This window comes from Neophocaena asiaeorientalis, unplaced genomic scaffold (genome assembly GCF_003031525.2).
Source record: "Neophocaena asiaeorientalis asiaeorientalis breed wild unplaced genomic scaffold, Neophocaena_asiaeorientalis_V1.1 scaffold136, whole genome shotgun sequence".
Lineage (NCBI taxonomy): Eukaryota > Metazoa > Chordata > Mammalia > Artiodactyla > Phocoenidae > Neophocaena > Neophocaena asiaeorientalis.
Genome location: NW_020185333.1, coordinates 5,460,486 through 5,488,427, shown reverse-complemented (window position 1 = coordinate 5,488,427; position 27,942 = coordinate 5,460,486). Strand labels below are relative to the sequence as shown.

Here is a 27,942-nt window from a genome sequence, read left to right as displayed (position 1 = left end):
CCAGTGCTAGGCAGACAGCAGTTCCTCAACATGTATTTGCTATATTGAATTATAACTGATGTTCATAATACTAAACTCAGATACTGCAAATTAATAAAATGTCTCTGGGTCAGCAAATGGAATTGAAATTATGGTCAACAGAGTTACAGTTTTAAGTCTGGTTTGCATTCAATTTCTTTAGATGTTGTTTTCCAAGTCTTTTGAATCCAATATTCTATTTTTAAAATGATACTCTAGGGCTTCCCTGGTGGCGCAGTGGTTGGGAGTCTGCCTGCCGATGCAGGGGACGGGGGTTCGTGCCCCGGTCCGGGAGGATCCCATGTGCCGCGGAGCAGCTGGGCCCGTGAGCAGCTGGGCCCGTGAGCCGCGTCCGGAGCCTGCGCGTCCGGAGCCTGTGCTCTGCGGCGGGAGAGGCCACGGCGGTGAGAGGCCCACGTACCGCAAAAAAAAAAAAAAAAGATACTCTAATTTACAGACAAGTGGTGGAAATGTTTTGCAAGCTTCTTCCAAAAAGCTCATTGTGCCAAAGGGAGCCTCTTATTCTGGAAAATTTGTGTACATGGATAATAAAAATAAAGTTCTGAAAACTGTCTAGGAGTTACAAACCTACTCAAGGAAGGATAAATAGGACAGGCCTCCAATGACCCCAGAATGGCCAGCTACCCTCTCTCCATTTCCCAAATATACTCTTAAATTTCTAAAGCATAAGAACCCACGGTAGACTTTACCTCCTGAAACGGTAAATGAAAACAATTCCATTACCATGGGAACTGAAGGAAAATTCTCAACACTTACCTCACTTAGACCTTCTCTTTCACAAAATGTCTGAGAAAAAAACACACAGGTCATCGTTTCTTCCTTCTTTGTGAAAAGAATAAAGTCTTTTCCAATCCTCATGGATCCACTATATTAAAAATCAAGAACATAACGGTTTACATCTCAAACACTAGAAAGAAGGAACAGGCGAGCATGATATTGTGTACTGTACCAGGTTGTTCTTTTCACAGAAATAACTCCCCTGTTTTGCTGACTCATCACCAAGAGTGTATAAGTATGATTTTTTTTTTTTTCTCAAAGCAGAGCAGAATTTGAACTAATCCAGGCCCACATTCTGGCTTGAGATAAGGTGCTGTCCAGGGCTCCAGCAAAGAACAATCATCTGTCCCTGGCAGGTGCTACACAGGTGATCGTAGCCTCATGTCCTCACTTTTCTTTGAGGCAGACCAGTAACATAAACTGTGGACACATATAACACCTACACTAAGATACACTTTGAGAAACAATAGGACATAGAGGTGTGATGAAGCTTTAAGCTACAGGGGTGCCACTTCAGCCATCTCTGAAAAAAAGATTCATCATCTATTTAAGAATTAAATTTTAAATTTTAATTAAATTTTAAAACATTGTAAAGGTTCAAGTCAGTTATGGGTAGTGGAAATTCTAAAACAAGATAGGACTCTCAAGTTTATATTTGTTTCTAAAATTTCCTTTAACCAAATATTATTCCCAATAATCAAAATCAATAATATATGCATTAAGGAAAACAATTCTCACCTTTTAAGACCATTGCCATATTGCCCAATAAACTTCAAACTTGGTAACTGTTTCTTGGATGTTCCAAAGTAAATGATATCTGAAGCTTCCTCTATAATTGACAAAGACATGTAAGTGGTTAGGACTTATGAGTCATTCACACCAGCCAGAGGTCGAGTTGTCAGGATGTCACACATACATTAGAACAAATCCATACTTCTTGGGTCAGTCCAAAGACAAGGATCCTTGTCAGGCCCCATAATCTCTGACCAGGATCATAACAGCGATATATTGAAGGAGGTCAGACAGACCTAGCCATGTGACCCTGGGGAAGGAGAGCCTTAATTTCCTTTTCCCTGGGCTTCCCTGGTAGTGCAGTGGTTAAGAATCTTCCTGCCAATGCAAGGGACACGGGTTTGAGCCCTGGTCCGGGAAGATCCCACATGCCATGGAGCAACTAAGCCTGTGTGCCACAACTACTGAGCATGTGCTCTAGAGCCTGTGAGCCACGACCACTGAGCCCACGTGCCACAACTACTGAAGCCCATGCGCCTAGAGCCCATGCTCTGCAACAAGAGAAGCCAGCACAATGAGAAGTCCGCGCACCACAAGGAAGAGTAGCCCCCACTTGCCGCAACTAGAGAAAGCCCACGCTCAGCAACGAAGACCCAACACAGCCAAAAATTAATTAATTAATTTTTAAAAAATTTTCTTGTCCCTAAAAGGGAACTACTAACACTTATGTCACAGATTTCTTGATGAAGATAAATGAAATGAATTAAATGAGATGATGTGTTAACCTTAAAGACAATACATGCCATTTAATAAATGCTAATAAAGGTCCTATAATTATTTGTACCACTAGTAATTTTCTATGCTTTTGGCACTTATCCAGTCCCATGTGAGACTGAGAAGGGCAGAATAGCTTTTGGTCTGCTACTAACTGGGAAGGGCTACTTATTTCAGACTTTGAGAGTTATTCTCCTGATCTCTCCAGGGCATTCTGGAATTCTAGAGAAGAATCCCCTGAACTTCAGAATATACATACCTCCAAGAACAGGAATGCTCCCAGGGAAATAGGAAGAGATAGAAATGGGTCTCCCAATTGGGCTACCTGAATACATGCTCCAGAATTGCCCTGAGGACCCTGTGTCAGTCTGGGGGCAGACATGCTATAGTTCAGTGGCATGTGGCATGAGGTATGTAAAGACACTCTGCTTGTCTGAAGCTAACTGGACATTTTATCACATGTTCTTATTAAGGGTTGGCTATTAGATGAGCGTATCCATAATGATAATATTAGCTACTGCTTATTATTTAGTATGTGCCAGGTACTATATCATATACTTTATTTGCACCAACTACTTAATATTTATAACAAGCCTACAAGGAAGATACTATTATTATTATTATCTACACATTACACATGAGGAAATTTAAGTTTTAGGAGTTTATGTAACTTTCCCAAGGTCACACTGATAAATGGTACCCACAGAAATAGCACCCAGAGTTGCAGAAGACCAAATCCCATGGTTTTTATCACACACCATACAGACTCCCATGTATGGTGGCCAGAGTTCTGAGCACAGGGACAGAACACTGAATAGGACAGGCATGACCCCTGTCCTCAATAACTTTATGTCATGGTAGGAGAAAGAAGTAGACAAACAAGATCCTTTCGGAGAGCACTAAGTAAAGGAAATAAAACAAGGGTAATGTTACAGGGAATTAACAAGAATGTAGCCTACAGATAGAATGCTCAGGGAAGGCCTCCTTCATAAGGTGTCATCTGAGATGAGATTTAAATGATGAAGGGCCAGCCAGGTGTGGCTGGAGCGCTGTGAGCAAGGAAGTGCGAGGTATGAGAAAAGGTCAAAGAGGTGGACAGAGGCCAAATAATGCAAGAAATTGAAAGTGTTGCTGAGGAATATGAATTTTATTCTAAAGTAATGGAAAACCACTAAGGGTTTTAAGCAGGGGCATCAATATGATCTATTAAAAGAAAACAATGCACTCAGGATTGCTGTGTGGGAAATGCACTGTAATGGGGCAAGACTGCAAGTGAAAAGAGTTTGGAAATCACCGCAGTCATCTTCTAAGGGTCAAGATTGATTGAGCTCAGCTTGGACAACAGATGGATTCTATTTTCAGTCATCAGAAAAACTCTTCCAACTTATCACCTGAGTTCCAACATTAATAAAGAATTGCTCTCAACACTACTGGACCTTTTTAAAATACAACTGTGTATGTCAACTGAAGTGAGTTTCTTCTGACGATCTGAATATTTGTCTTACCTGTGTTTTGATTATTTTGTTTGTGGACCCATATAAAGGAGTTGCTTCTTTTTTTAAGGAATTGCTTTAGAATATGTCACACATAGTCTTTTACCATTCAGACCAAGGGGGTCTTTGGAGACTCAAAAGAAGATAATTGCCTTATTTTTTATTCTTAGCTTCTATCAGCACAGATGATCATTCTTTCCTCTGGTGTGGAACTGACCAGAACACTACCATATTATTTGAACTCCCTCACTGTTTGTTAAATCTGTGGTCAAAAAGCCTAGCTTGAGGGACATACACAAGTGTTATAAGAATTCAGGGATAAGGTATCCCAATTCATGCAAATCCTTTATCTGAAGGAATAACATCTCAGTTCCACAGCAAACAATATTATGTACCTATTCTGTGCTGTCTTTTGCTAGCCTTGAAGATACGAAGATAATCATGCAATGCATTGTAGGTGTTTTCACTACGCTGAGAACATTCAAGAAGCAACTAAACCTTTGAATGTGCAGGGAAAAAACACAAACTGCTAAAAACAAGGAGAGGTGACCTCTACCTCAAGGTTAAACAAAAAATTTTAAATAGCCTAAAGACACTAGAAACTGCCTCGGGTCTCTTGCAAGCAGTACCTGAAGGGTGTGCTAAAGACAATCTCACAGTCTGTGTTTGTTTTCCATTCATTCCCAGATGCTGTTCCTTACAAGAAATCTGTGCCCTGTGCCTGTCATTTTTCTGGCAATATTGATTTACATTCACTTTTGGTCTTGCTTTAGATGGTTACAGTGAATTTACTCTGTCAGCTGGAATATTTAAAGCTAAAAAGCTCAACAATATGTTAAGTCTGGGGTTTATTTTCCCTAATAGCTCCATACTTGTTTATATATTTATATATATATATATATATATCAATTTATTTTTATTTATTTTATAGGTTTTCAGGCTGTTTGTTCTAACAGCCAGGTAGGAATCTAGATAATTCACTTACCAGGGCTCATACCACATCCATCATCCAGGAAGCACAACATGAATCCACCCTGCAGTTCTTCATTATCCACTGTAAGAGAAAGCAGTTATTACTAATAAATAGGGGGCTTAATTTGTTCATCAGACAGTCATGCTGCTCACATAATTATTTGTCCTCCTCAAATGCAGCCACTGGGTGACAGAGTTATGACACAAGGATAAAGCTCAGAAAGGCATCTTGGCTACAGTTTCATGAGAAACTGCAGGGGGAAAACAATCATGCAACAAAAAGGCTTTAAATTAACACAAAACATGTACATATTAATAAATTATGTATACAGCATGACATGCCCTGTTCTGGAATCTGACTGGTCCTTTAAACTTCAGGTATTTTCTCCCTGGGGGAGGGAATAAAGGTAGCCAGTGATGTGGCCCCAGGATCCCTCTATCAAATTGATCAATCCTGATGCCCTTCCACCAAAGCACTAATTCTAAAGTCAATCCAGGTCATTCTTATTAAATTCATCAGGCTCTCTTCCAAGTAGCTAATTCCCATAAGAGCCATTCGTGCATGTTTCTTAGTGGCAGAAAATATTTGCCTCTTGAAAATGTATTTGATTTTTGAAAATAGCTAAGTTATTTGGAGTCAATTTTGATGATTAAGAGATATTAAATTACATAATATAATCTCTTGTTTAAAAAATTTTGAAGGTGTAACTAAAAGTAATGAGAGTAATGTCAATGCACAGTTTGTAATCTGGCTCTTGAAGTAATTTCAACATTTGGATACGTGAATTCTAGCACACCTCTCTCTTTTGTTAACATAACATCTTTATTGAGAAATAGCTTACACACAAAAGAGCTACACGTTTAAAGTGTACAATGTGACACATTTTGACATACGTAAATACCTGTGGAACCATCACCACAATCAGGATAGTGAACATGACCATCACCCCAGGTGTTTCCTGGTGCCCCTTGTAGTCTCTGCCTTCTGCCCCTCCCATGCCCTGTCACCCCCGACCCCATCCCCAGGCAGCCATGGATTTACTAACTCCATCCTTACAGATTCATTTCTAGCACATCAGTTAAGTCAACTCTGGGTTCAATGGTCACCTCTAATCTACATTTTTTAAATGTTCAAAATAATCTATAAATACATATCTAAAAATCATACCCAAGTTTTCTGGGTTCATAATTTTATGCTCACATGTCCACTTGTCATCCCCCCTCCTCTCTCTAATTCACCTCCTGTTTACAAACCCTTTGAATCTTCCCTACCATCTCATTTCCCCAGTTCTTCTCCCTACCTGGTTCTCTGGTCTGCTCAACTTCTGTGTCAGAATATTCCTCCCCGCTTTAGGTATTTGCTCCGTTCAGCTGTCCCCTGAGTAAGGCTGACACTTCTCCACTGTTCAACTCTTGTTGAGTTCTTTGCACAATGCGATAGTTCTCAACCTTGGCTGCACATTTGAATCACCGGGATATATTCTAAATTAATTGGTCTTGGATGCAGTTTAGCAATAAAAACTCCTTCCTATTATCCTAAGGTTTATCAGAACTGGCAACCACCTAACACAAGCCTCAGCCTGTGACGTTGCAACAGTTGATTTTGCAGCTCTTGGTATATAGTTCTCACGTAAGAAAGCAGGGCATTTCTTTGGTGAATAGGTGGGAAAGGCTCAAAATTCCCAAGAGTCTTAACAGAGTGCTTAATTTTTCTATAAATTCCCATGAAGGCCTGCAGACAATCACAGCCTCAAAATTTAACGTTCCCCAAGTACCCACTCAGAGGCTTGGCCTTGTTTGTTTCAATTCCTTAAAACTATGTATTTCAGATCGATTTCTACTAACCATTAAGCATGCATGTCTGAAACAAACCACAGCACCTTCTCCCCAAGCAGACTGCCTCCTCCTTCTGGTATGTCCTGCTCAATAAATGGCATCTCTCTGCTATTAGGCTTCAGCTGCCCAAGTCAAAGCCTCAAGATCAAGTTCTCCACCTCTTCCACCCATGTAGACATGTCTTCTCCATTCCACCTCCTCACATCTCTCAAATCTGGCCACTTTCTCCATCCCCATGACACTGCCTTAGTTCAGGAAACCACCCCTCTCTTCTGGATTCCAGTAGCGGCTCCCCCACTTCTTGCTCCCACAAATCAGAGCACGCCGAGAGTCTGCAGCCAGTCATGCAGTTCACCCCTCTCCTGCTTATAACCCTTGCATGCCTTCCCACTGCCCACAGGGTGCAACCCAACCAGTTAACAAATCTAGCTTGCCTTTCATCACCTGACCCTCCGACCTCTCTGTGGTGGTGAATTTTATGTGTCAACTTGGCTAAGCTGTGGTGTCCAACTGTTTGGTCAACTCGATGTTGCTATGAAAGTACTTGTGGATACAATTAACATTTATAATCAGCTAATTGTAAGTAAAGCAGATACCCTCTATAATGTGGGTCAGCCTCATCCAATCAGTTACAGGCCGTAAAGGCAAAGACTGAGGTTTCCCAAAGAAACAGCAATTTTCTGCCTCAAGACTGCAACACAGAAACCCTGCTTGAGTTTCCAGGCTGCTGGCCTGCCTGAAGATTTAGAACTCAAGACTGCAACGTCAACTCTGACCTGGATTTCCAACCTGCCAGCTGCCCTACAGATTCCACACCTGCCAGCCCGCACAATCATGGGAGCCAGCTTCTTAAAATAATCTTCCTCTTCCTCCCTCTCTACTATATGTATATCCATAGATAGAATGAGAGAGACTGACAGAGAGAGAGAGAGAGAGAGAGAAAGAGAAAGGGGCAGGGAGAGATATCTATCTACTATTGGTTCTGTTTCTCTGAAGAACCCCTCCAAGCTCATCTCTTATCATCCCCTCCCCTGCCCATACTGCACTCTTCCACTTCCACACAAATAACCACCTGGGACTAATCCTGAACATCTCAAACATTTCTTCAACACCATCAGGGTGTCCTATGTTCTCTCCAGATTCAAGCGACTATACATTCTTCTCCTTCGTCCTTTCCATCCTTGATTTTCTAGGTTAAGGCCTATTTTCCCTTTAGGTCTCTAGTTCATACATGATTTCTTCCAGGAAGTCTTCCTAATCCTTCCACATCATCAGGTGCCCATAATGAATGCTGTCTTTCTAATCTGTGTTTCCCACTTTTCAAAGTATATTCAAATACCCGTTCATGCATCTATTTCTCTTTCAGACTAGTGGTTCTTCCACGTTTTGGGACTCAAGTTGCCTCAGAGATATGATGAAAGCTCAACGGCCTTCTACCCATAAAAGTGAAGCTGCACACAATATCTTCCACAGATCCCTTTACTAGGATGCCAATTCCTTAAAAGCAGGCACTGTATGTACTCAGCACTTGACCCAGTGCCTACCACTTGGTAAGCACTAAAAATATGTACTGAATGCATATCCATGTTTACTAGAATAATACACACAGAAAGATAAAACATCCATGGCTAAACATATTCAGTTTGAATTTTATAGCCCTCAAGTTACTTGAAGAAAACTTAAGACTGGAAAGTAATTCACATGCCTCAGTAAATAATTTTAAAACTAATCCAATGCTTAGATTAATTACGTACCCCCATACCAATTCTATCGGTGCATAAGCCCTGGCCCTAGTTTATTTATTTATTTTATTTTCTGAAGAAAAATCAGTTTGCTAGGTTGATAGCCATATTGTGGTTTGCTGCAATAACACATATTACCTAAATAAAGAAAGAAGTGCCCCTTTCAAACCAAACTGCAAAGATTCTTTTTTATTTTTTGTGACAATGCCAAGTGCTAAAGAAAGGGGGGTGAAGTAAATACTGCCATGCCCTGATGTCTTGCACAAATCCAAAAGAACATAATGTGTGAATTCTGAACACAGTTGTTGTACTTTCTGTGATTCCAGATAATTCTTCTCAACCCTTCAACCCTTCAATAATATGTGTGCTCTTTATGAAATTCAGCTCGAATCTTTTCTCCTTCCTCCACTGCTAGGACCACTGCCTTCGTTCAAATCCTCATAAAATCTTGTGTAGATCATCCATAGCCCCACTTCCCTGCTATCGTTCTTTCACACTTCTACAGACCATCTACAAACCATCCTGTATGCTCTTGCTAGAGTATCTTTCTTTAAAAAGAAAAGAGCACATTTCTATTGAATAATTTGCCAACTGACATTGCTCAAAACTCTTTAATGGTTCACTGGCTACAGAAAAACAAACAAACAAAAAATCTTAGTATGGTATTCAAGGTGCTCATCCATTTGGCTCTAACACTTAGCTCTAGTCAACCAAGCCCCATCATTGTCTCCTGGATGCTTTTTCTCCAAATATATACATGGCTCACTGCCTCATGTCATTTAGGTCTTTGCTGGTATATCACCTATTTAGAGCAACTTTCCATGAGCACCATGTGAAAAATAGTACATCTTTCCCATTCCTCTCTGTTCTCTTATCCCACTATGTTTTGTTTCTTTTTAGCACTTATCGTGACCTGGTATATTATTTATTTGTTCACTTCTTTATTGTCTATCTTTCCTCATTAGAATGCATGTTCCATGAGAGCACAGGCTTAATCAAACACTTTACTCATTGCTCTATCCCCAGCACCTAGAAAAACTGCTTGGCTCATTCATAATAGATACCCAGTAAATTGTTATTGAATAAATGAATGAGTCTCTGAACTAGTCTACCTCCATTCTTTTTTTCACAATAATTCCTCAGACAAGACTATTCTTTTCTTCCTACACTACCTGACAATAATCACATCCATATTTCAAGCCCTGGCTCTTTAATATGGGGTGTTCTTTCTCTGTGTTCCCACTATGCTTTGAGTCTCTCCTAGGCAAGACATGCTTATTCTCTTTTACTCTTATATAATTGGATATATATATGGAAAGACCACCCCCTTTCTCCACTACTGGCATTTCCTTCTATGCAGAATGGAGTTCAATCAGCAGTAGTAAAGGGGCCCTTCTCTGTACTTTGACCATTTTTTCCCTGAAGCAGTGAGCTCACTCATCTGACTAGTAATTTGGGGAAAAGTAACTTAAGAAGGTTCTGCTCAGATCTCTCCTGTTCCCTCTGAGAGCGAGCTGCCTGCAGAGAGCGTGACTCCACTAGGTGGGCGAGTGCCTGATGCTCTCCCACACTAAGCTCCACACTCCAACCTAGCATTTATCAGCAATGAAGACTACTCTCTTATTTGATTTCTCAAACTTCTCAGAACCTGGGAGTAGAAAGGGAAGAAGAGTGTCATTTATTATGTTTCTTCAGATCTCTCAAGATGTCCATGTCTCTCTTCCTCGTGAACCAGAAGCACCCACCTAGCACAAAATCTTAAAACATTTAGAAAACTGAATTGAACTGAGTTGCTTTTTAAATAATGATAAGACTTTATATCATGGACCACATTCTCTGGCCTGTGACCAACAGCCAATATTTACAGAAGAGCTGATAGAATCTGGGTTGGGGATCAGTTTTAACACCATAGGCATTTCTCCAGGTAGTGTTAACTACAGGACTGGATCACAAAACCTAACTTCCTCTGCATCATATTCAGTGAAATGAACTAATAAGTGCAATAAATACTTGGTGACTGGAAATGAAGTCAGTAAAGAAAACATGCTTGGTTTGAATTTCATAGCCTTCAAACATTCATACTACACATTCACTTACACACTTTAAAACTGTGATATGTTGGGAATGATGTATACTTAATTATGAATAACCATTAAGTTAATATGCATTTTAAAATAAAACTGTTTTCTCGTGGCAGACAAACTGACTGCTCCAAATCACTGATGCTTTCACAAAACCCTGGAAGATCCAATTTTGTAAATGAGTCCTCTAACAAGTGAACAATTTCACTCAAAGAGTATATTGTTCTCAACCTGGCTCCCCACGGGGTCACTGAACTCACAAAGCACTTAGATTACATTAAAAATCTATAGAATGTGGTTTGATTTTCATGAAATAAAAGAAAATCAAAATAACTACAGGCTTTTCCATTAGAAGAAAAAAGGAGAAAGCAAATCTGCTCACCTGAAAACACATCCAGTCTTGCAGCCCCTGCATCTCTGAAAACAATATAAAAATACTGCTTCAGTATGAAATTGTATTTTTAAAAATTACATTAATCTGAATTGCTCATGTGACATATGATCTACTGTCAGATAGCAAACAATGGAGAAATCTGCTTAAATTGCTTTAAAAACACTAAAATGTTTCACCCTGCATTTGTAGACTAAGACCTATGATCACTTGTAATTTGAGAATATTACAAAGCCTGAAACTCAGAAATTTAAAAGAAGAGATGGAATTTAGTGGTAGTTACACACGAAGCTCAATAAAATGGATATGAACATAAAAAATGGTTGGGGAATAATCCAGAAGTCATATGAAGACTTTCATGATATATTTTAGTACAAAAAGAAAAAGAAAATTACTAAGTACTGTGTACCATATGATCACATTTTTAAAGAACATAAATGATATTCATGTGCATATCTGTAAGGAAAGAAATCAAATGTTAACAGTGGTTTTCTCTAGGTCAGAGGTTGGCAATCTATGATCTATGGGCCCACCAGCTGTTTTTGTGAATAAAGTTACGGGAACACAACGATGACCGTTTATTTACATATTGTCATTTACCTATTGCTTATAGTCTGCCTTCACACTACAATAGTAGAGTTGGGTAGTTTCAACAGAGAACACATGGCCTACAAAGGTGAAAATATTTAATATTTGGTCTTGCACAGAGAAGTATGCTGGACACCCCCTCTCCACAAATGATGAGGTTACTGGTGCCTTTTCTTTTTTTCTTATTTCCTTAGTTTTCTACAATTCACAGATATTATTTATGTATTTTCTTAAATTACTTTTTAAAGTAGAAACTTTAAAAGTAAAGGAGAAAGAGCCAGAAGATCCTGGTTTCCACATGAAGGCTGTGAGAGAAAGGAGAAGGACAATGAGGGCTTAGCTGACGAGGAAGTGGGTATGTTGAGGGAAGGAAGAGTCTAGAAGGAAGCTCAGAATAATAACAACCAGTGGGACTCTGATGGGAAAATCTGAGTGTCTCCCAAAATTTCCATCAGTCCTGACCCAAAACTACCCCAGATAAATTGGAGTAGGTACAAGTACAATGTACCTGTTCTACAAAGTTGGCCCCTTAGCTCCTTCCTCTAGCCAACTGCTGCTTCTAAGTGCCTCCTCTAAAGAAATTCTGGGGTTACCACTGTCATTTCTTGGGCATTATCCATGTGACAAATAAATATTAAACCTTCCCTTCTAATCCTTACCACAGACCCATGACACATAGGTATCATTATCTCCATTGTATAATTACACGTTATACAAAGTACCATGTACACAATAATTGCTCAATAAACGCCACTGTACTGAACGGTTTTTTCCATAGAAACAGTTTCTTCATAGAAAAATTCCATGGGATGAGACAAAGAACAGTCATTTACCTTTACAGCATATTAAGACATTTCATAATAAGCTTTGTACTTGAGCCCAGCTACTTTCTCTCTGAACATGTGTTGTATCAGGAAGAGTCCCCTAACAACACCTTCCTATCCCGCCACATTTTTTCCTCCTCTTTCCACAACATTCTTTTAATACCTTCCAGTTCTAATTTTGACAACTCCAGGAAATCATCAAAATCTTGAGTACAATGATATAAAATAACATCTTAGAGTAACACAGGGACTTTATGAAGACCTCTGTAAGACCAAGCAAGCATCTCGCGTAAGTCTGTTAAATAGCTTCATTTGCTGTCAATTACTAGCATCTAAGCAGCGGTGACAAACTTCAGTGTGCCCTGAAGACAGAGGAGCTGAAGAGTTCAGGCTGGCCGTGGGGAACACTGGGAATGGCAAAGCTGAAAACACAGGCTGGTCCCAAGAGTGCACCTGCTACACACCTGATCCCATTGAGGAAGGCAGCCTCAAGGTTGGTACGTCTAATCTTTAAAAAAACACAAAAAAAGCATGGGATCCAGATTCTTTTATGTGGCACCTCATGTTTCTCAAACTTTACAAACAATTCCTTCCTTTCTTTTTTTATAAATATCGTGCAAACTTTCAGTATGAGTCAAATAAACATGAGACAGGCTGGACTTGTTCGGGGGCTGCCAGTTTACAAATGCTGCTTGAAGAATTGCTTGACTGATCACATTTCCCTCACTCCCCTGAGTCTGCAGTCAATCTTTCTTTGCTAATCACCCTCTCTACTCCATAAACCGTTCCCACTGTTCTATTTCTTCTACATTCTGATTTTACTTGCCCTCCTTTGTTGAAATGAACGAGTGAAACAACTTTATAGGAGAAAAGACAGTAGGCAAAAGAGACAGATGTGTTCTTTCACAGTTACAGATGTCAAGTTGCTGGAAATGGACACTGAGTAGGACAGAGGACTAATGGATACAGGAGGAGCCTTGCTTCAAAGCTTTGGGCAGAGGCAAACAGTAGAAACCCTGAATTCCTGCAGAGACCAACCATGAACATTCACGTGTAGTAGCCCCATCTCTGTTAGCTCCACCTAAGTTGCATTCACAGCTCTTCTGACCAAGCAAATTTCTTTTTCTCCTCTTCCCTCCCTTTTTGCGATGACTGTGATTCCATCAGTTCTGCAGAGTTTCATATAAAGAGGAGCTAGGGACTTTTTACTTAGCATTGAGCATGGCTGTGCAGGAAGTTCTAGATGGCTGGTTAAATGACTACACCCTGTGGTCACACTCAGTCACCTCCCTTCAAAGGCCAGAAACGAAAGGAAAATGCAAAACGCTGTAATACAGTCATCAATCAGTGGCAGGGAATTCAGATCTCCCCACTGAGATCCCTTATCTAACAACCACATACTACTGCCTGGGTGGACTTTGCTTTCTGCAGAAAAGGTGACAAAATCTTCTGTCACAGGCAAATACAAATATAAAAAAACCAAATGCCATATTCAGCAAGCTGAAAAACTGACTCCTTCACAAACACACGATTGAGCAGGTCTTAAATTGTTAAAGAGATTTCCTTAAACATCAATGCCTTTGTCAGAGACAGTAAAATGGGGCAAGGGAGTTCTGTAGCCAGACAGCCTGAATTTGAATTCTAGCTCTACCAAATATTAACTGTATCTCCTTGAATAGGTCATCTAACCTCTCTGTGCATCGATTTCTACAACTGGGGAATTCAAATAATGATTCCCAGGTCAAAGTGCTGTTGTCAAGAATAATGAGTTAATACCTGTACATGAAGAGCTTAGAACAGGATCTGATACACAGCAGGGTATCAACAACACTTAGCTCTTTTCTCCTTAACTATGCAATTCACTTTGATGCAGACTTCAGTAAATGCCCAAACCCAAATCTAAATTCTCAATACATAGTATACATTGATACATAATTCAAATAAAATCCAAATGAATATCTGCTATTACATGGTTATAAACACAAAAACAGATGTCCAGATGAATGGATAAAGAAGACGTGGCACATATATACAATGGAATATTACTCAGCCATAAAAAGAAACAAAACTGAGTTATCTGTAGTGAGATGGATGGAGCTAGAGCCTGTCATACAGAGTGTAGTAAGTCAGAAAGAGAAAAACAAATACCGTATGCTAACACATATATATGGAATCTAAGAAAAAAAAAAAAAGGTCATGAAGAACCTAGGGACAAGACGGGAATAAAGACACAGACCTACCAGAGAATGGACTTGAGGATATGGAGAGGGGGAAGGGTAAGCTGGGACAAAGTGAGAGAGTGGCATGGACATATATACACTACCAAACGTAAGGTAGATAGCTAGTGGGAAGCAGCCGCATAGCACAAGGAGATCAGCTCGGTGCTTTGTGACCACCTGGATGAGTGTGATAGGGAGGGTGGGAGAGAGGGAGACACAAGAGGGAAGAGATATGGGAACATATGTATATGTATAACTGATTCACTTTGTTATAAAGCAGAAAGTAACACACCATTGTAAAGCAATTATACTCCAATAAAGATGTAAAAACAAAACAGATGTCCAATTTACCTGCACTTCAAGTATGATCATAAATACAAACTGAATAAAGATGAATAATTCCTCCTTTCATCTGTTCTTTTTCCTATAATACCTTGATTTTATAGGAAATCAAGTCACAAAGCATTCCAAGTGGGGAAATGACAACGTATTTTCATCTCTTAATATGACTAGACTTTATTAATGTCATAAAATGCCTTTGTCCCTTTGAATAACCTTTGTTTACACATAATCCTTACCTTGCATTGTCCAGCAATTCAGCCAGTGCTCCAAAAAGGAAACTGTGAGTGGTGCTGATGAAGAAATAGAGGGAAAACCAAAGTTAAACCAACTCTGTAATCAATGTAAAAGGTTCAAGACACGTTCAGACAATGTTCTCCAGTTCTAGGCAGATAATCAATTACAGAGTTATTCTAGAAACTACTTTCTCAGCATGGTCAAGATTCTGAAGTACATGACAAAGCCAGGGCTAAGAACACTATTGCCAAAATATCCTGTCTACTCCTAATAAAACAAAGACTTCAAGGACCTGACTGTACTTAAAGCAAATTTTGACATTTTAAAATTGCTTGATAAGCATTTACTCAAGTTTTTTTAGAGAATGTTTCATTAAAGCTGTATTATTTAAGGCCAAATTACTTCTGAAAAACCTTGATCAAAATCCAGGCTCACTGAAAGACCTTAAGACTCCATCTGCAGACACAGGCACTGGCAGGGGACCCTGTTTGCACCACTAATCTACACTTTTCTGTGCAATCTTTTCACCTTGGACAACCCTGATCCTTAAATAATCTCACAGATTACCAGGGGTCACTCTCCCCTGTATCCCTCTTGCCAAGTCCTGGGCAATAGAACACACTAGATAGCCATCCTTATTTATACTTTGAAGGCTGAATGCTCCTCTGGGGTGATATCAAGCCACCTTCAGGGTCCCACACTTGCTTTTCATTTGTTGTTGTGGATATTTCAATCAGCAACCTTATCGCAGCATTAAGGTAAGATTCGGTAGGCAATTTTCTTTTTATATTTAGTAAACAGGTAGCAGAAGCAAGAGAGACCCATTTATCAAAAAACATCTGCTCGTTTGTACAGGAGGAAGGATAATCTGCAATGTCTCAGTGACTCCAAATACCTCAGGCCACAGGATGATATGTTAGCTCAAAATTTATTTTAAAAAAATATATACATATATCTATTTTTGGAATTTTAAACTATAAACACATGCTGCTGAGGGGTCTCTTGACTCCAGTCAGCTTTCAAATTCGTCATCAGAATAAACCTACTATGCTTCTAATGAAGAGACAAGTTTGTGAACCCCTATCCTCATTGCTTAGTACACCATTCATTTGACTCTTAATTATACCCTACAGTAGAACTAACTCCTTTAATGGCAGACATCAGATGTCTCTGATTTCTGAGCTTAGCTGCTCTTATAAAATAGTGGCCTTTTAATAAATATTCACTGTTCATGAAAAAAAGCATAAACCTACTAAATGCAATTATTGCAAAAAGGTGTCCTTCACTCAAAAGAAAGCTAGTACTTAAAAATCTAGAACAGAGCAAAAGAAAAGTGTTGGTGACATGCTTTACAAAAGCAGCACTTCAAACCACAAGCCTTTCTAAACAATCCTTCAGGAAAGTAACTGCAATCATTCTGATCTCCCCGCCAAAAATGCCATATAAGCTTCTGTACCATTTCACTTGAGATTTTTACTGACTGCCTGCTATGTGCCAATGTGGGCAGACATGTTCTTTACACTTTACGGGCTCAAGTTAGTGGGGGATATGAAAAATACACAAGTAAACAAACATATAAAGATGAAAACACAGATTATGATTCAATGCTACTAAGAAAGAGGTATGGGGAAGAGTAACTGGTGAGGAAGGGAAAGCCTTTCTTCACAGAAGACATAAGCTGAACCCTGAAAGATAAGAGCTCAGTCCCTTGCAGAACTGGAGTGAAAATGCTCCAGCAAGAGCAGGAGGTACAAAGACCTTGAAGCAGAAAAGAGCTAAGCAGGCCAGTCTGCTCTGGCTATGGTAAAACGGGGAGATCACAGCAAGACATGGGATGGCCAGGTCGTGCAGTACTTCCCACTCCATGGTTAAGAGCTCATACTTGGTCCCCATTCAACTGGAAACCACTATCATGTCTTAAGAAAAGTGACACACCTTGGGGCTTCCCTGGTGACTCAGTGGTTAAGAATCCGCCTGCCAACGCAGGGGACACGGGATCGAGCCCTGGTCCAGGAAGATCCCACATGCCACGGAGCAACTAGGTCCGTGAGCCACAACTACTGAGCCCACATGCCACAACTACTGAAGCCCACGCGCCTAGAGCCCATGGTCCGCAACAAGAAAAGCCACCGCAATGAGAAGCCTGCACACCACAACGAAGAGTAGCCCCAGCTCACCGCAACTAGAGAAAGCCCGCACGCAGCAACGAAGACCCAACGCAGTCAAAAATAAAAATAAATAAGTAAATAATATTAAAAAGAAGAGTGACATATCTGGTTTAAGTTTTTAAAAGCTCACTCTGGCAGCTTTTAGGAAAACGGATCATAGGGGAGCAAGAAGGGGAAGCAGAGAACCTAGTTTAGAGGCTACGAGAAATCCAGAGGGGAGATGGCAGTAGAGATGGGGAGAAATGGATGAATTTGAGACACAGAGGTGGCATGAAGAGGACTTGATGACTGATGGATTGGATGTGGGGGTGAAGCAAAGGAGGAATAAAAAATCACTCCTGTTTTTACTGAGGCCAGTCTCAGATAAGAATTTTATCTCTGGGAGCTGAGACTATGCCAATTTGTATCTGATATTGTTGCTGTGGCTTCACGCTGCTGTCACTTTTGTTGTTAAGTTACCAGACCACCAACTGATAATGGGGTAGTATGGGGGGGGGTTGGGGAGCAATAGCTATAGAAACTATGCAAACTGAGGCTGAGGAACTTTTCTAAGATAAAATTCAGTCTTTCCAGCACTCAGCTTATAATTTTTCAACTTGCTGAAAATTGCTATTTCTTCATTCTACCTGTCTTCTACCTGTTAACTTTTAACTACTTGTACCATCCTTTCCAGCTTGAAATCATTCTCCATGATAACAAGATAAAACTAAATATCTGCTGAATATTGCCTGTTTGTCTTATTCTGTTGTCTGTAAAAATTACACTGTTTTTCCCAAGCAGCAAGGCCAGGATTCTTTACATTTCCATTTCTGTGGTTTTAGATCCGCTGCATCCTTTCTATCAATCGGTACTTTCAGTAAATACAAATTACTAAAAGTTTCCCAAAAAATCAACATACCACTGTGAATTACACAGCACTCACTGCTATGCTTTGCTCTGTTGGAAATAACAGATGGACAAGAAAACCTCTGTCATCTGCCTCTGCAATCTGAATATTCGATATAACACCTAAAGAGTAGCCAAAGGGGCTACCAGCCTGACAGAAGAAACAGTGCCCTAGTAGTAACTAAAATGTGAGATTCCTATCCCTCATAGAGGTTACATTTTCAGAAAGACTCAGGATGCAACAGCGGCTGGAATCGATAAATACAAATTACTCTTTGGAGGGCAACTTTAAACTTTAAAATGTCAGTGTGTTAGGGAGAGAAATCATTAGAGATAGGCCAGGATGGTAGAATGAGGAGATGGACAAACGTCTCCATTGTGTGGACAGGCTCCCCCGTTCCGGCTACGCCAGGGTACTCACGAGTTGGCGTGGATGAAGTCCAGATTCAGCTGGGCCCGCCGCAGAGCGGTATACTTGTCGTCCATGGCCTGGAACGCGACCCGCGCGACGCTCGGGTACCCAGACGCCAGGCCCAGCAGCCTTTCGCCCATCTCCACGCCCACGCCCACGCCCTTGCGCAGACACCTGGCTCGGCGAGCACGCGCTCCCCCTGGTGGCCGGAGCGCGAAGCTCACCCTGCACTGTGGGCCCGAGTGTCTGGCAAGTTAAGTCTGGTCCTTCCTGATCTTGGATCCACCTGGTGATAAGGCGTCTGGGCTAGGCTCCTCTTCCCGAATTGAGGTTTACGTAACCTTACTAAACACTCTTTTCTATCATTCCCCAGCTGGAAAATGGAGCCCAGGGCTGGGGGTAGAATTCGATCAGAAATGATCGCACACACACATACACACATAAACACACAGAATGGGAAGAATCTGGGAGGCGAGGTCGGTAAGGGAGCTGGGGACGGTAGGGAAGGAAAACGGATAGTTTCCCTTTTGCGGTTGTTACACAGCAGAGGTCAAGGCCCTTTGTGTTCTCACCCCAGCACTTACCCATGTCCCTTGGGTTGTGTTTTCTCCAGTTGAAAGAAAGAAAGAAGAAAAGCGGTCAGCCAGAGAGAGAAAGGAAGGAAGAACTAAAGGCAATCAGAACAGAATGTGGAGGCTTGTGCTCCGTGAGAACCTTTTTCACCTGTCAGCTGCCATTCAATTGTTTGATGTGCTGGCGCGATTCAAAGAATAGACATTCTGTATTGTTCCAAAAGACAGAATTGGGCAAGTGGAAGGTGGAAAGGGGGGATTGGGGATAAATATAAGGAAGGGCTGTGTATGCCAGCTGTCCAAAAGGGGATACAAAGCACTAAGTCACCAAAACCTGAGCTGAAACAAGATTTGTCAAGGATGTGTTATGGAAAGGTGCTGGCTGGGATGACAAATTAGTAGGCCTAGTTGACTGCTAAGTGTTCAAACTCATTCATTCTAAGGCACTATGACTTGCAAATAAGGTAGTTCAATAGTACTCAGCAGATGTTTTATATGAGAGTTTTAAAATCAGAAACAAGCATCTATGGAATAAAGAAGTTGGACTAGATGTGTTTGTGATTTCCAGGCATTACACAAGCAATGAGGCTCACAAAAAAAAGAAAAACAATGTCAGTTTTGGGGTACTCATTCTACTTCCAAAGAAAGAAGTTTATCTGTTACTACATTTGTAAGACTCAGTAGAGAAAGAGAGAATCTGAATGGCAACCCAAGCGCACATGGTGCTCTGATTTGAAAACCGGTAGTAAACACAAACATTTCAAATAATTTTCCTGATTGCATTTTTGTTTTAACAGTGGCTATGATGGTGTTTTGATAGCAAAAGTCTCTTTACTAAGCAACGTGAGCTATCTTTCCAATTTTTCCTTTCATAGAACTTCAATGAAAGTGTGATATTTTATTTTCATTTTATGGGTAAGAAAAGCTTGACAAGCCTCTTCTGGATTTATTTTATTACCCCCAATTTCCAGCTGCTACCTCAAAGAAATTTACTTTTGAGAGGGCACCAGAGCCACTAGCCTATAATTAGTAATGGGCTGTAATACCTAGTTTCTACCAGAGGGAAGGGTGTGATTATCACAGAAGCACTCCGTCTAATAATCTGAGCAGAGCCCTCCTACAGTAAGTGGGCAGTCCCAAAGCACTAGACATTTCCGGTTGGCCTGGATGACAGACACGCAGGGGGGATCTATTAGATGGTGCTGAAAAAGAGCCCTGAGGTCATTGTGCACAAGCCACCAAAAGTCTTTTCCCCCATTTCAACTCTGCTTTGCCACTCTGCTGTCATAAAGGCAATTCGTTTCCTCTTTAAGGTATACTTTTGGGATTGCCTGTCTCAGCCACCCCCCTCAGCCCTGCTTCAGTATTCATTTTAACATTACTTCATGATAAAAATACTAGAGGAATAACAGGGAGGAGAAATTTAAAATGAGAACATCATCTGCTTCTCTTATGGTTGATCCTGATGTTGAGAACAGTCAATTTGGGATATGAGACTCTTCAGCTCTTCCTAACCAAGCATTTCAGCTTTGCAACATTCATGTACGAGTCACAAATGGCGGCTCAAATTTTTCAAACTCCACTTTCCCCCTTTCGCTTAACTTTGTATGAACCAACATATCATTACTCTACACAAACATGTTTAAACACAAAACAAAGTTTATAAACATAAAAAACGGACACTTGTACCTTCCAACCATGCACAACGGTGTGCCATCTCCTAAGAACTATAAGAAGTGACATCGTCCTAAGATAATAAACACAGAAAACAAATGCTATTAAGGTGATAATGTTGAAAGAGGCCAATAACCCTCAATCGATAATAATGAAATGTCTCTGAAAGCACCTCATACCATTATGGCTCATTTTCTTGCTTTTGTGTGAACCTAGTCAGTGTGTTTTCATCTCTTCCAATCTACTCCAGGTTAGACAATGGTGGGGTTTTCATTATAGAAATTCTGTTACCCATATAATTGACCATCTTTATATTCCCAAATATTCAGCCCTGTGATAAGCATCCCTGGAGACGGTGGAAAATATGAGGCCCAAAACTTGCTCAAAGAATAGTGATGGTATTAAATGAGTTAGAAAATATGGTATTCACTCTGGGTTGGCTAACCCACTAGCCATTTTCCCAACTTTCCTCTTTCTACTATCAAAGCTGAAGGCTTACTTTTCTAGACTCCCCTGCAGCAAAGGTGGCCATCTGACTTAGTATTCTTGAATAAGATAAAAGCAGAAATGTGTTGAGTGGTTTCTAGAAAACCACTAGATAAAAGGCACAGTCGCGGCTGGTTCTACCTCCCTGCTTTCTTGTTTCTGCTTTAAATACAGGTGCAATTACAGGATATTGAGGTGTCATTTGCATCCATGAGGGAAAGTCAAGAGAATTGCATGAAGCAGTCCCAAACATTCTTGAATTACTAAACCAAAGCCAGAAGTCACTCACCTCCAGAGTTTTCATTATGAAACAAAACTTTATTGGATTTTCTTTTAGTTGTAGCCAAAACTGTTCTTAACCAGTAGAAATAAAGACAAAGCATAATGCCAGAAAGCACCAGAAGCATACTTTCTTTCCATCACTGGGCATCAGCAGATTATTTGTTATGAACTGTGATTTATAAGTCTTTTCTTGCCAGAAGTGGTAAATGTCAGTAGAGAGGAAGACACTTGCAGGAGCCATTAGAACAAAGAGAGAGAGGAAGGGGCAAGACATGTGTGTGTATACAGAATATCATAACTAGAGTTGTTAGACTAAAGCACAGGAAGAGACAGTGTTGGCCAGATAAGGAAGGAGAGCATTAAAGAGAAGTTGGAGTGTCGGGGTGAAATTTATGTTTTGAGTGATGTATAATTTTGAGCCATTATTGGCTCATGCAGTGAATCAGTCATTCATTTGGTGAGAGCCAGCTCCATGGTAGGTTCCAAGAATATAAAAATACAAATATCACGTTTCTGGTTACAGTTTAATAGAGGCAGAGTGTATCAGGTTTCAATGTAGGAAACAGAAACCATTCTGCATACGTCAGACACCAAGTAATATGATGCAGGGAAATGGATATTGACAAAATCCATGGAAGAGATAGCAGGGCTCGAGTCAGGGGCCCACCACAGGACCGCTGAATTCAGCCTCACACCATGAAGCTTCAGAACAGAGGGCAGCAGTCTCTGCCCAGCTACACATGAGGGCGGTTCCCACGTACAGGAATGCTGAGGCTGGCCATTGTCTCTGCACAATCACATCCCATGTCCTGCCTAGTAGCAGCAAAACAAAACAAAATCTAAGTATAGTTTCTAGTTTTTCAGTCTCTCTAACTGGAGGGATTAGAGAGAAGGTGCTTGAAGACTAAGGGAAATGATGCACAGTTTCCACCACACTGATGGACTTTTAAAGCCTCCATTCATGCATGAAGGTGTTACAGGTCCTGTGAGAGAAGTTTGGGTTCCAAGGAGGGAGGTGGGTTAGGAAAGATTTCAAAGAAGCGATGGCACTTGACTAGTGCCTTGAAGGATGATCTTATACTTGTTGGGTGAACAGAATCGGGATTGGCATTTTAGGCAGAGTGCTCAGTTGAAAAAAGGAAAAATGTGAAGCTACACATTCAGTGGGCAGCTCACTGTGTCCGGAGTGAGGGGCACAAAGTGGGGCAGGAGAGGAGGGGGCGCAAGCTTCAAGAGGACTGGGAAGGAAGTGGGAGTCAGGTCATGGTGGACCCTGAATGCTGTACTGAAGAATTTGGAGTGGATCTTGCGGGGGTTGGAAACCAGAGTCAGGCCTTCAGCAATGGAGGGCTATGAATGAATTTGGGCTTTGTAAGGATTGCTCTGGCTGCATGTGAGTACTGGGTTGGAGGAGTTCAAGCCCGGAAGCAGGAAAGCTAGTTAGCAGAGTGTTGTAGTAGAAAGTGAGAAATAGCCCCCTGAGCTGGGGAGAAGTTGATACTATGTGGGAAAGAGATGAACTGGATGCCCTGATAGTTTAGGTAGCCATAAAGGTCATCTCTGGAAGACTTGCAATAAAGTGGAGAAGAAACCATGGAAATGAGGACTGGAGCGGTGCCCATGGAGAGAAAGAGATGAATAAGAAAGGTCGATATTAGGAAAACCTGGGAGTGGGCATTCCTAAATGGGACCACAAGATACTAGTAAACGCAAGGAGAAAATACAAGTTTGGTTGGCTTAACTTAGTCCCTCAGGGGTCTGAGGGAAGCAGGAAAGAAAGAAAGGGCAAAAATTACTCCATAGTTTTAAGTTTGAAGTCCTGGGGAGATGGTCTTGCCATTGACAGTATTGGGTAAGGCACCCCAAATTACCAGTTTGAAAGGTAGAAGAGAATGAGTTCATTTTTGTCACGTTAGGATTTCGCATGGAACCAACAGCATATCCAAGTAGAGTATTGTCTTACACTTTAAATAAATATGTGGTTTTCCTGTCTTCAATGGAGTTAGCTAACAACAGGTTGTCATTTTTCAACAAAATGTAATTTTGTGTTATGGAAAATATTAGTGAAGTTATTGAGCCTTGTGTGCCTCTGAAGTCAGAGGCTGAGAAGCTCGTGGGAATGGGAGAAGCTGGTTAAAGATACCAGGAAGAAAAGAGATACACTCAGGTGAATGTACGGGGAAATGTGAATTTTGTGGCTATGAATTAATATTTGTCAAGACTGATCAAAAAAAATCTGCAAATAAATTTTCCCTCCTGAACCCCCGTTTACATACGGATGTCTAATTTGTGAATTGAGGCTGTATATCAACTGAATAGGCTGCCTAGAATTATACACTAGCCTCACCCTGAGAAGTCAAGACAGTGTTTTTCATAATTGTATTTCCTGGGATTTGTCCATTTAAAAATGAAGGGGAAATAATGTGTCCAGATCCCTCTCAAACTTGTTCCATCTTCTTTCAACAAAACCCTTTTATCTATAAAACAGAAATAGAGTTACAGATATAGAAAAAAACTTATGGTTACCAGGGGGTAAGAAGGGGGAGGGGAGGGATAAATGAGAGACTGAGATTAATATATGCACACTACTGTATATGAACTAGATAACTAATAAGGACCTACTTTATAGCACAGGGAACTCTACTCAATACTCTGTAATGGCCTATATGGAAAAAGAATCCAAAAAAGAGTGGATATATGTATATGTATAACTGATTCACTTTGCTGTACACCTGAAACTAACACAACATTGTAAATCAACTATGCACCAATAAAAATTAAAAAGAAAGAAAAAAGTCATTGCAAATAGCCAAACTTAGTGCATTATTAGAATGCAAAGTGATAAAACAACACACGTTGATCTTTGGGGCACTCTGTAATGAGTCTTTTTTAAAGTTCAAAGGTGGAAAAAACCTCACACATGTAAGTAAGACTCGTACCCTGACCTTTGAGAACAGCAGTTACAGACATGCAATGAATCACTGACAATTCAAAGGGAGAGGTAAGCACATTTTCCCTGCTGTGGCAAAAAGAACCACCTCTTAAAATTTCTTATCTAACTCAAATTGCAGACCTTTGAAATGAAACAAATTGTCCTGTATGTTCTCCAATGGACAACTTTCAGTCTGGGGACCTTTCTTACCCATAATTGTATTGTCTCCCCGCCCCCCAGAACATACCACAATAACATCCAGGAAATGCCTGGTATATTTCAGAAACTTAAATAAACTTTTGTTTTTAATATAAAATTTGCTGACTATTTTTACTATTATCATATTCCTCCCATATCAAATCACCAGACTTCTGTTATTTGAGGTATGCTCAAAGAATGTTGTAATGAAAAACAAGTTTTTAGAGCAGGGACAAATTTTGTCTACAATCAAAACTGCACAACAGTTTTAGAATAGTTTTTGGTTTTATTTTACTGTTGAATTTCAATTATCTTTGTTCTACCATAAATATAACAAAAAAGTAATGCAAAAAATCCAACATGTAAAAGAAATGAGCCTGTGATGTGATATCAGGGCTCACCTATCATCAGCCTAACACTCTACCATCTTGTTATTTACACTCTACCATCTTGTTATTTGTAGCCTGATATTTCCTCAACAAGGTGTGAAGCCTTTCATTTCACAGATACTGCTGGGGGAAATCATATGGTGTAGCAGAGAGGAATTACTGAATGTGGGCTGAATGTGGAAGTAACTAGTTTCAAGGTTCCCAGTTCAAACACTGATACCATCCTGCTCTTCTGGCTCAGAGGTATTTTCTCGATATCCCTACCTTGGATGGGGACTGGAGCGCCGTCCAGAAGAGGCAACTTGCTCTTACACCTTATCCCAGTGATATGGTTAATGATGGAGCATCTTCCTGGGTGTGGTGACTGATAACACATAATGCTATTGGAAAATATCTAATCAACAAAAAATGCCAACATTTTTGTTGCACATGGGGATTGAGAGTTCATAACATCTCTCGAGTTTCCAAATTCCACACCTTTTCACCCCAAATCATTCAGTTTGAGTGTGGCACAGGGAGGTTGGGGGTGGGAAGTGAGTCATTGGTTTAGAGCCTGAATCCTTTTCACAGTGGCTTCCTGACTTTGTATCAGTTTCTGTAACATGCTTCTCTCCACCACTCTTTATTTGGGGGCGCTATTTCTTTCTCTTTAACTTTCTCACTGGTTCCTCCCCATTCCTAGGAAAAGCACTCTCTACCCTCTGATCACTAACCACCGAATTGGTCAATTGGGTTGTTGTCTCTATTCAGAACACCACTTCCTGCCAAAGCTAATCACCCTATCATTTAAGGGGCCCCCATCCCTAGGTAGTCTCTCACCACTGAAAAGTCATATTTGCAGTGGATATCACCACTCCAAAAGTGGTATTTCCTTTTTTCTTGTACCTAACTCTTATAGATAAAAATCCCCATAATACCTGAGGTGATAAGTAATTATTATTATCAACTTTCCACTGGCAGGATCTTCCCCCACAAAGAAGCTTGCCATCATATGCTGAGGAGTTCGAGGGACTGGGCTCATTAGACTTGGCTGGATTTATTAAATATTGCCTCACATTATTTTATAACTTAGGTATTCAAAAGTTTCTTCAAGACAGCTATGTGCATGATAAAATAGTATATAGTTGGTCATTTACCCACCCCCTCTTCTGTCTTTCACTTTCCCCTACAGCACAAACATACCCCAAACTCTGTCATGGTCTTGTCTTTATAACCATATCTCAATCAGACCATAAAATACCTTTGTTTAATTATCTTAGACTGAGTCTTAATGCTTATTCTTTCTGTTTGTAGTCTCTTCCTTTTTCTCATCCTCCTTTTCAGGATTACCCCTCCATTCTTATCCCCACCTAAAGCTCTCTTCTTTGTGGCATCATAATTCTCATCTAGAGTAACTAAAGGATTAATCCTGAGCAGAAAGTCTGATGGTGACGGTAGAGAATATGACATCTCTCTGACCTAAAGGGGATTGGGACATTGAAAGCCATTATACCTCTATTAAAAGTTAAATCTCTATTCCTTATAGTAACCCTCTGTATGGGGATAATCACAATTCCAAGAGCCTTGGAACCTGCACTAAATTTGATTTTCTAGTTCCAAAGGATAATATTCTCAGGATTGCTTGAGAACTATATTACAGTGGATAAGAAAAAAATGACTATAATAATGCATTTAATGCCTATTATATGACCAGGAATAAACCATATAATCCGGTTTTAGGGCTCATGAGAAATTTATGAATTCTATCTGAATAGCCTGCTAAAAATGAAACCAGTGCTGCCACGGTACAAAGGCCTCTTTCCAAGCTCCCTAATTCACTCTTGCCCATTTATACCTGTCCCAATACAGTTTGCTTCCATGGAAAAGAAATGTATCCATCAACCTGGTGGTCAACCTCCGTGGGAACGGGAACTAAAATTTTACATTAGCCTCAACATGTTGACCCAGAGATATAAATAATTCAACAATTTTTAAATTCCTAGGATGGAATCTGAATCAGGAAAGACAGAAAGAGAGGCTTGTGAGAGAGCATTTCTTCTCTTTCTCAAACCTCTCTTTTACTGAAGAGAGAAAAACAATTTCACCATGGAAAACATCATCAGCTGACAGAGTCTCAGGGGGACTCTTCCTCCATCCACTATTTTTGGTCAACTTTCCAAATACTCCTATTCCTTATGGACAAACAAGAGTTGGGAAAAGCAAAACTACCCAAGTTTGAAGGTTTTTCTCTTTGCTAACTTGTTATGGAGTGAACCATATCCCCCCCAAACTTTATGTATTCATATGTTGAATACCTAGCCCCCAGTATCTAAGAATGTGACTGTATTTGGATATAGGGCCTTTGAAGAGGTAACTAAGTTAAAGTGAGAATGTTAGGGTGTGCTCTAATTCAGTCTGATTGCTGTCCTTGTAAGAAGAGGAGACTAGGACGAGGACACCAGGGATGTGTGCGTGCACAGAGGGAAAGCCATGTGAAGAGGCAGCAAGAGGGAGGCTAAAGAAAAGCTGAAACGAAGGGTCTCAGAGGAAAGCAAGTCTGTTGACACCTTGATCTTGGATTTACAGCCTCCAGAACAGTGAGAAATAAATTTCCTTTGCTTATGCCACCCATTCTGTGGTATTTGCTATGGCAGCTCTAGCTGCCATATTACATGCCCTAGCTGTAATATGCTCTAGCATATTACAAACTAATACCCGCCACCCAACAACAATTAATGGGAAGCAATTTCTACCATTCTTATGCAGACACTGTGCCAACAGATGTTCTCCTTTTAATCTCTTGCCCCTTCCAACCCAGGACTCAAGATTTTCTGTTTATGCTCCCCAATCTGCCTCCCCACCCATGGCATTTCATTTTCAAATGCCCTCATCCATAACCTCCTATATCTTAACTCCCCCAT

The 27,942-nt window shown here is 40.4% G+C and overlaps 1 protein-coding gene across 1 annotated transcript in view; it reads right to left on the bottom strand.

Annotated features, from left to right (window-relative positions):
* Positions 1-15,883, bottom strand: part of MORC1 (MORC family CW-type zinc finger 1) — a 185,422-nt gene extending 169,539 nt beyond the window's left edge. Inside the window, 6 exon segments of the mRNA XM_024735327.1 lie at positions 796-904; positions 1,555-1,645; positions 4,801-4,869; positions 10,829-10,863; positions 15,047-15,100; positions 15,690-15,883. Coding sequence (XP_024591095.1) covers positions 796-904; positions 1,555-1,645; positions 4,801-4,869; positions 10,829-10,863; positions 15,047-15,100; positions 15,690-15,883 — 552 coding nt within the window.
* Between the last annotated feature and the right edge of the window lie 12,059 nt (positions 15,884-27,942).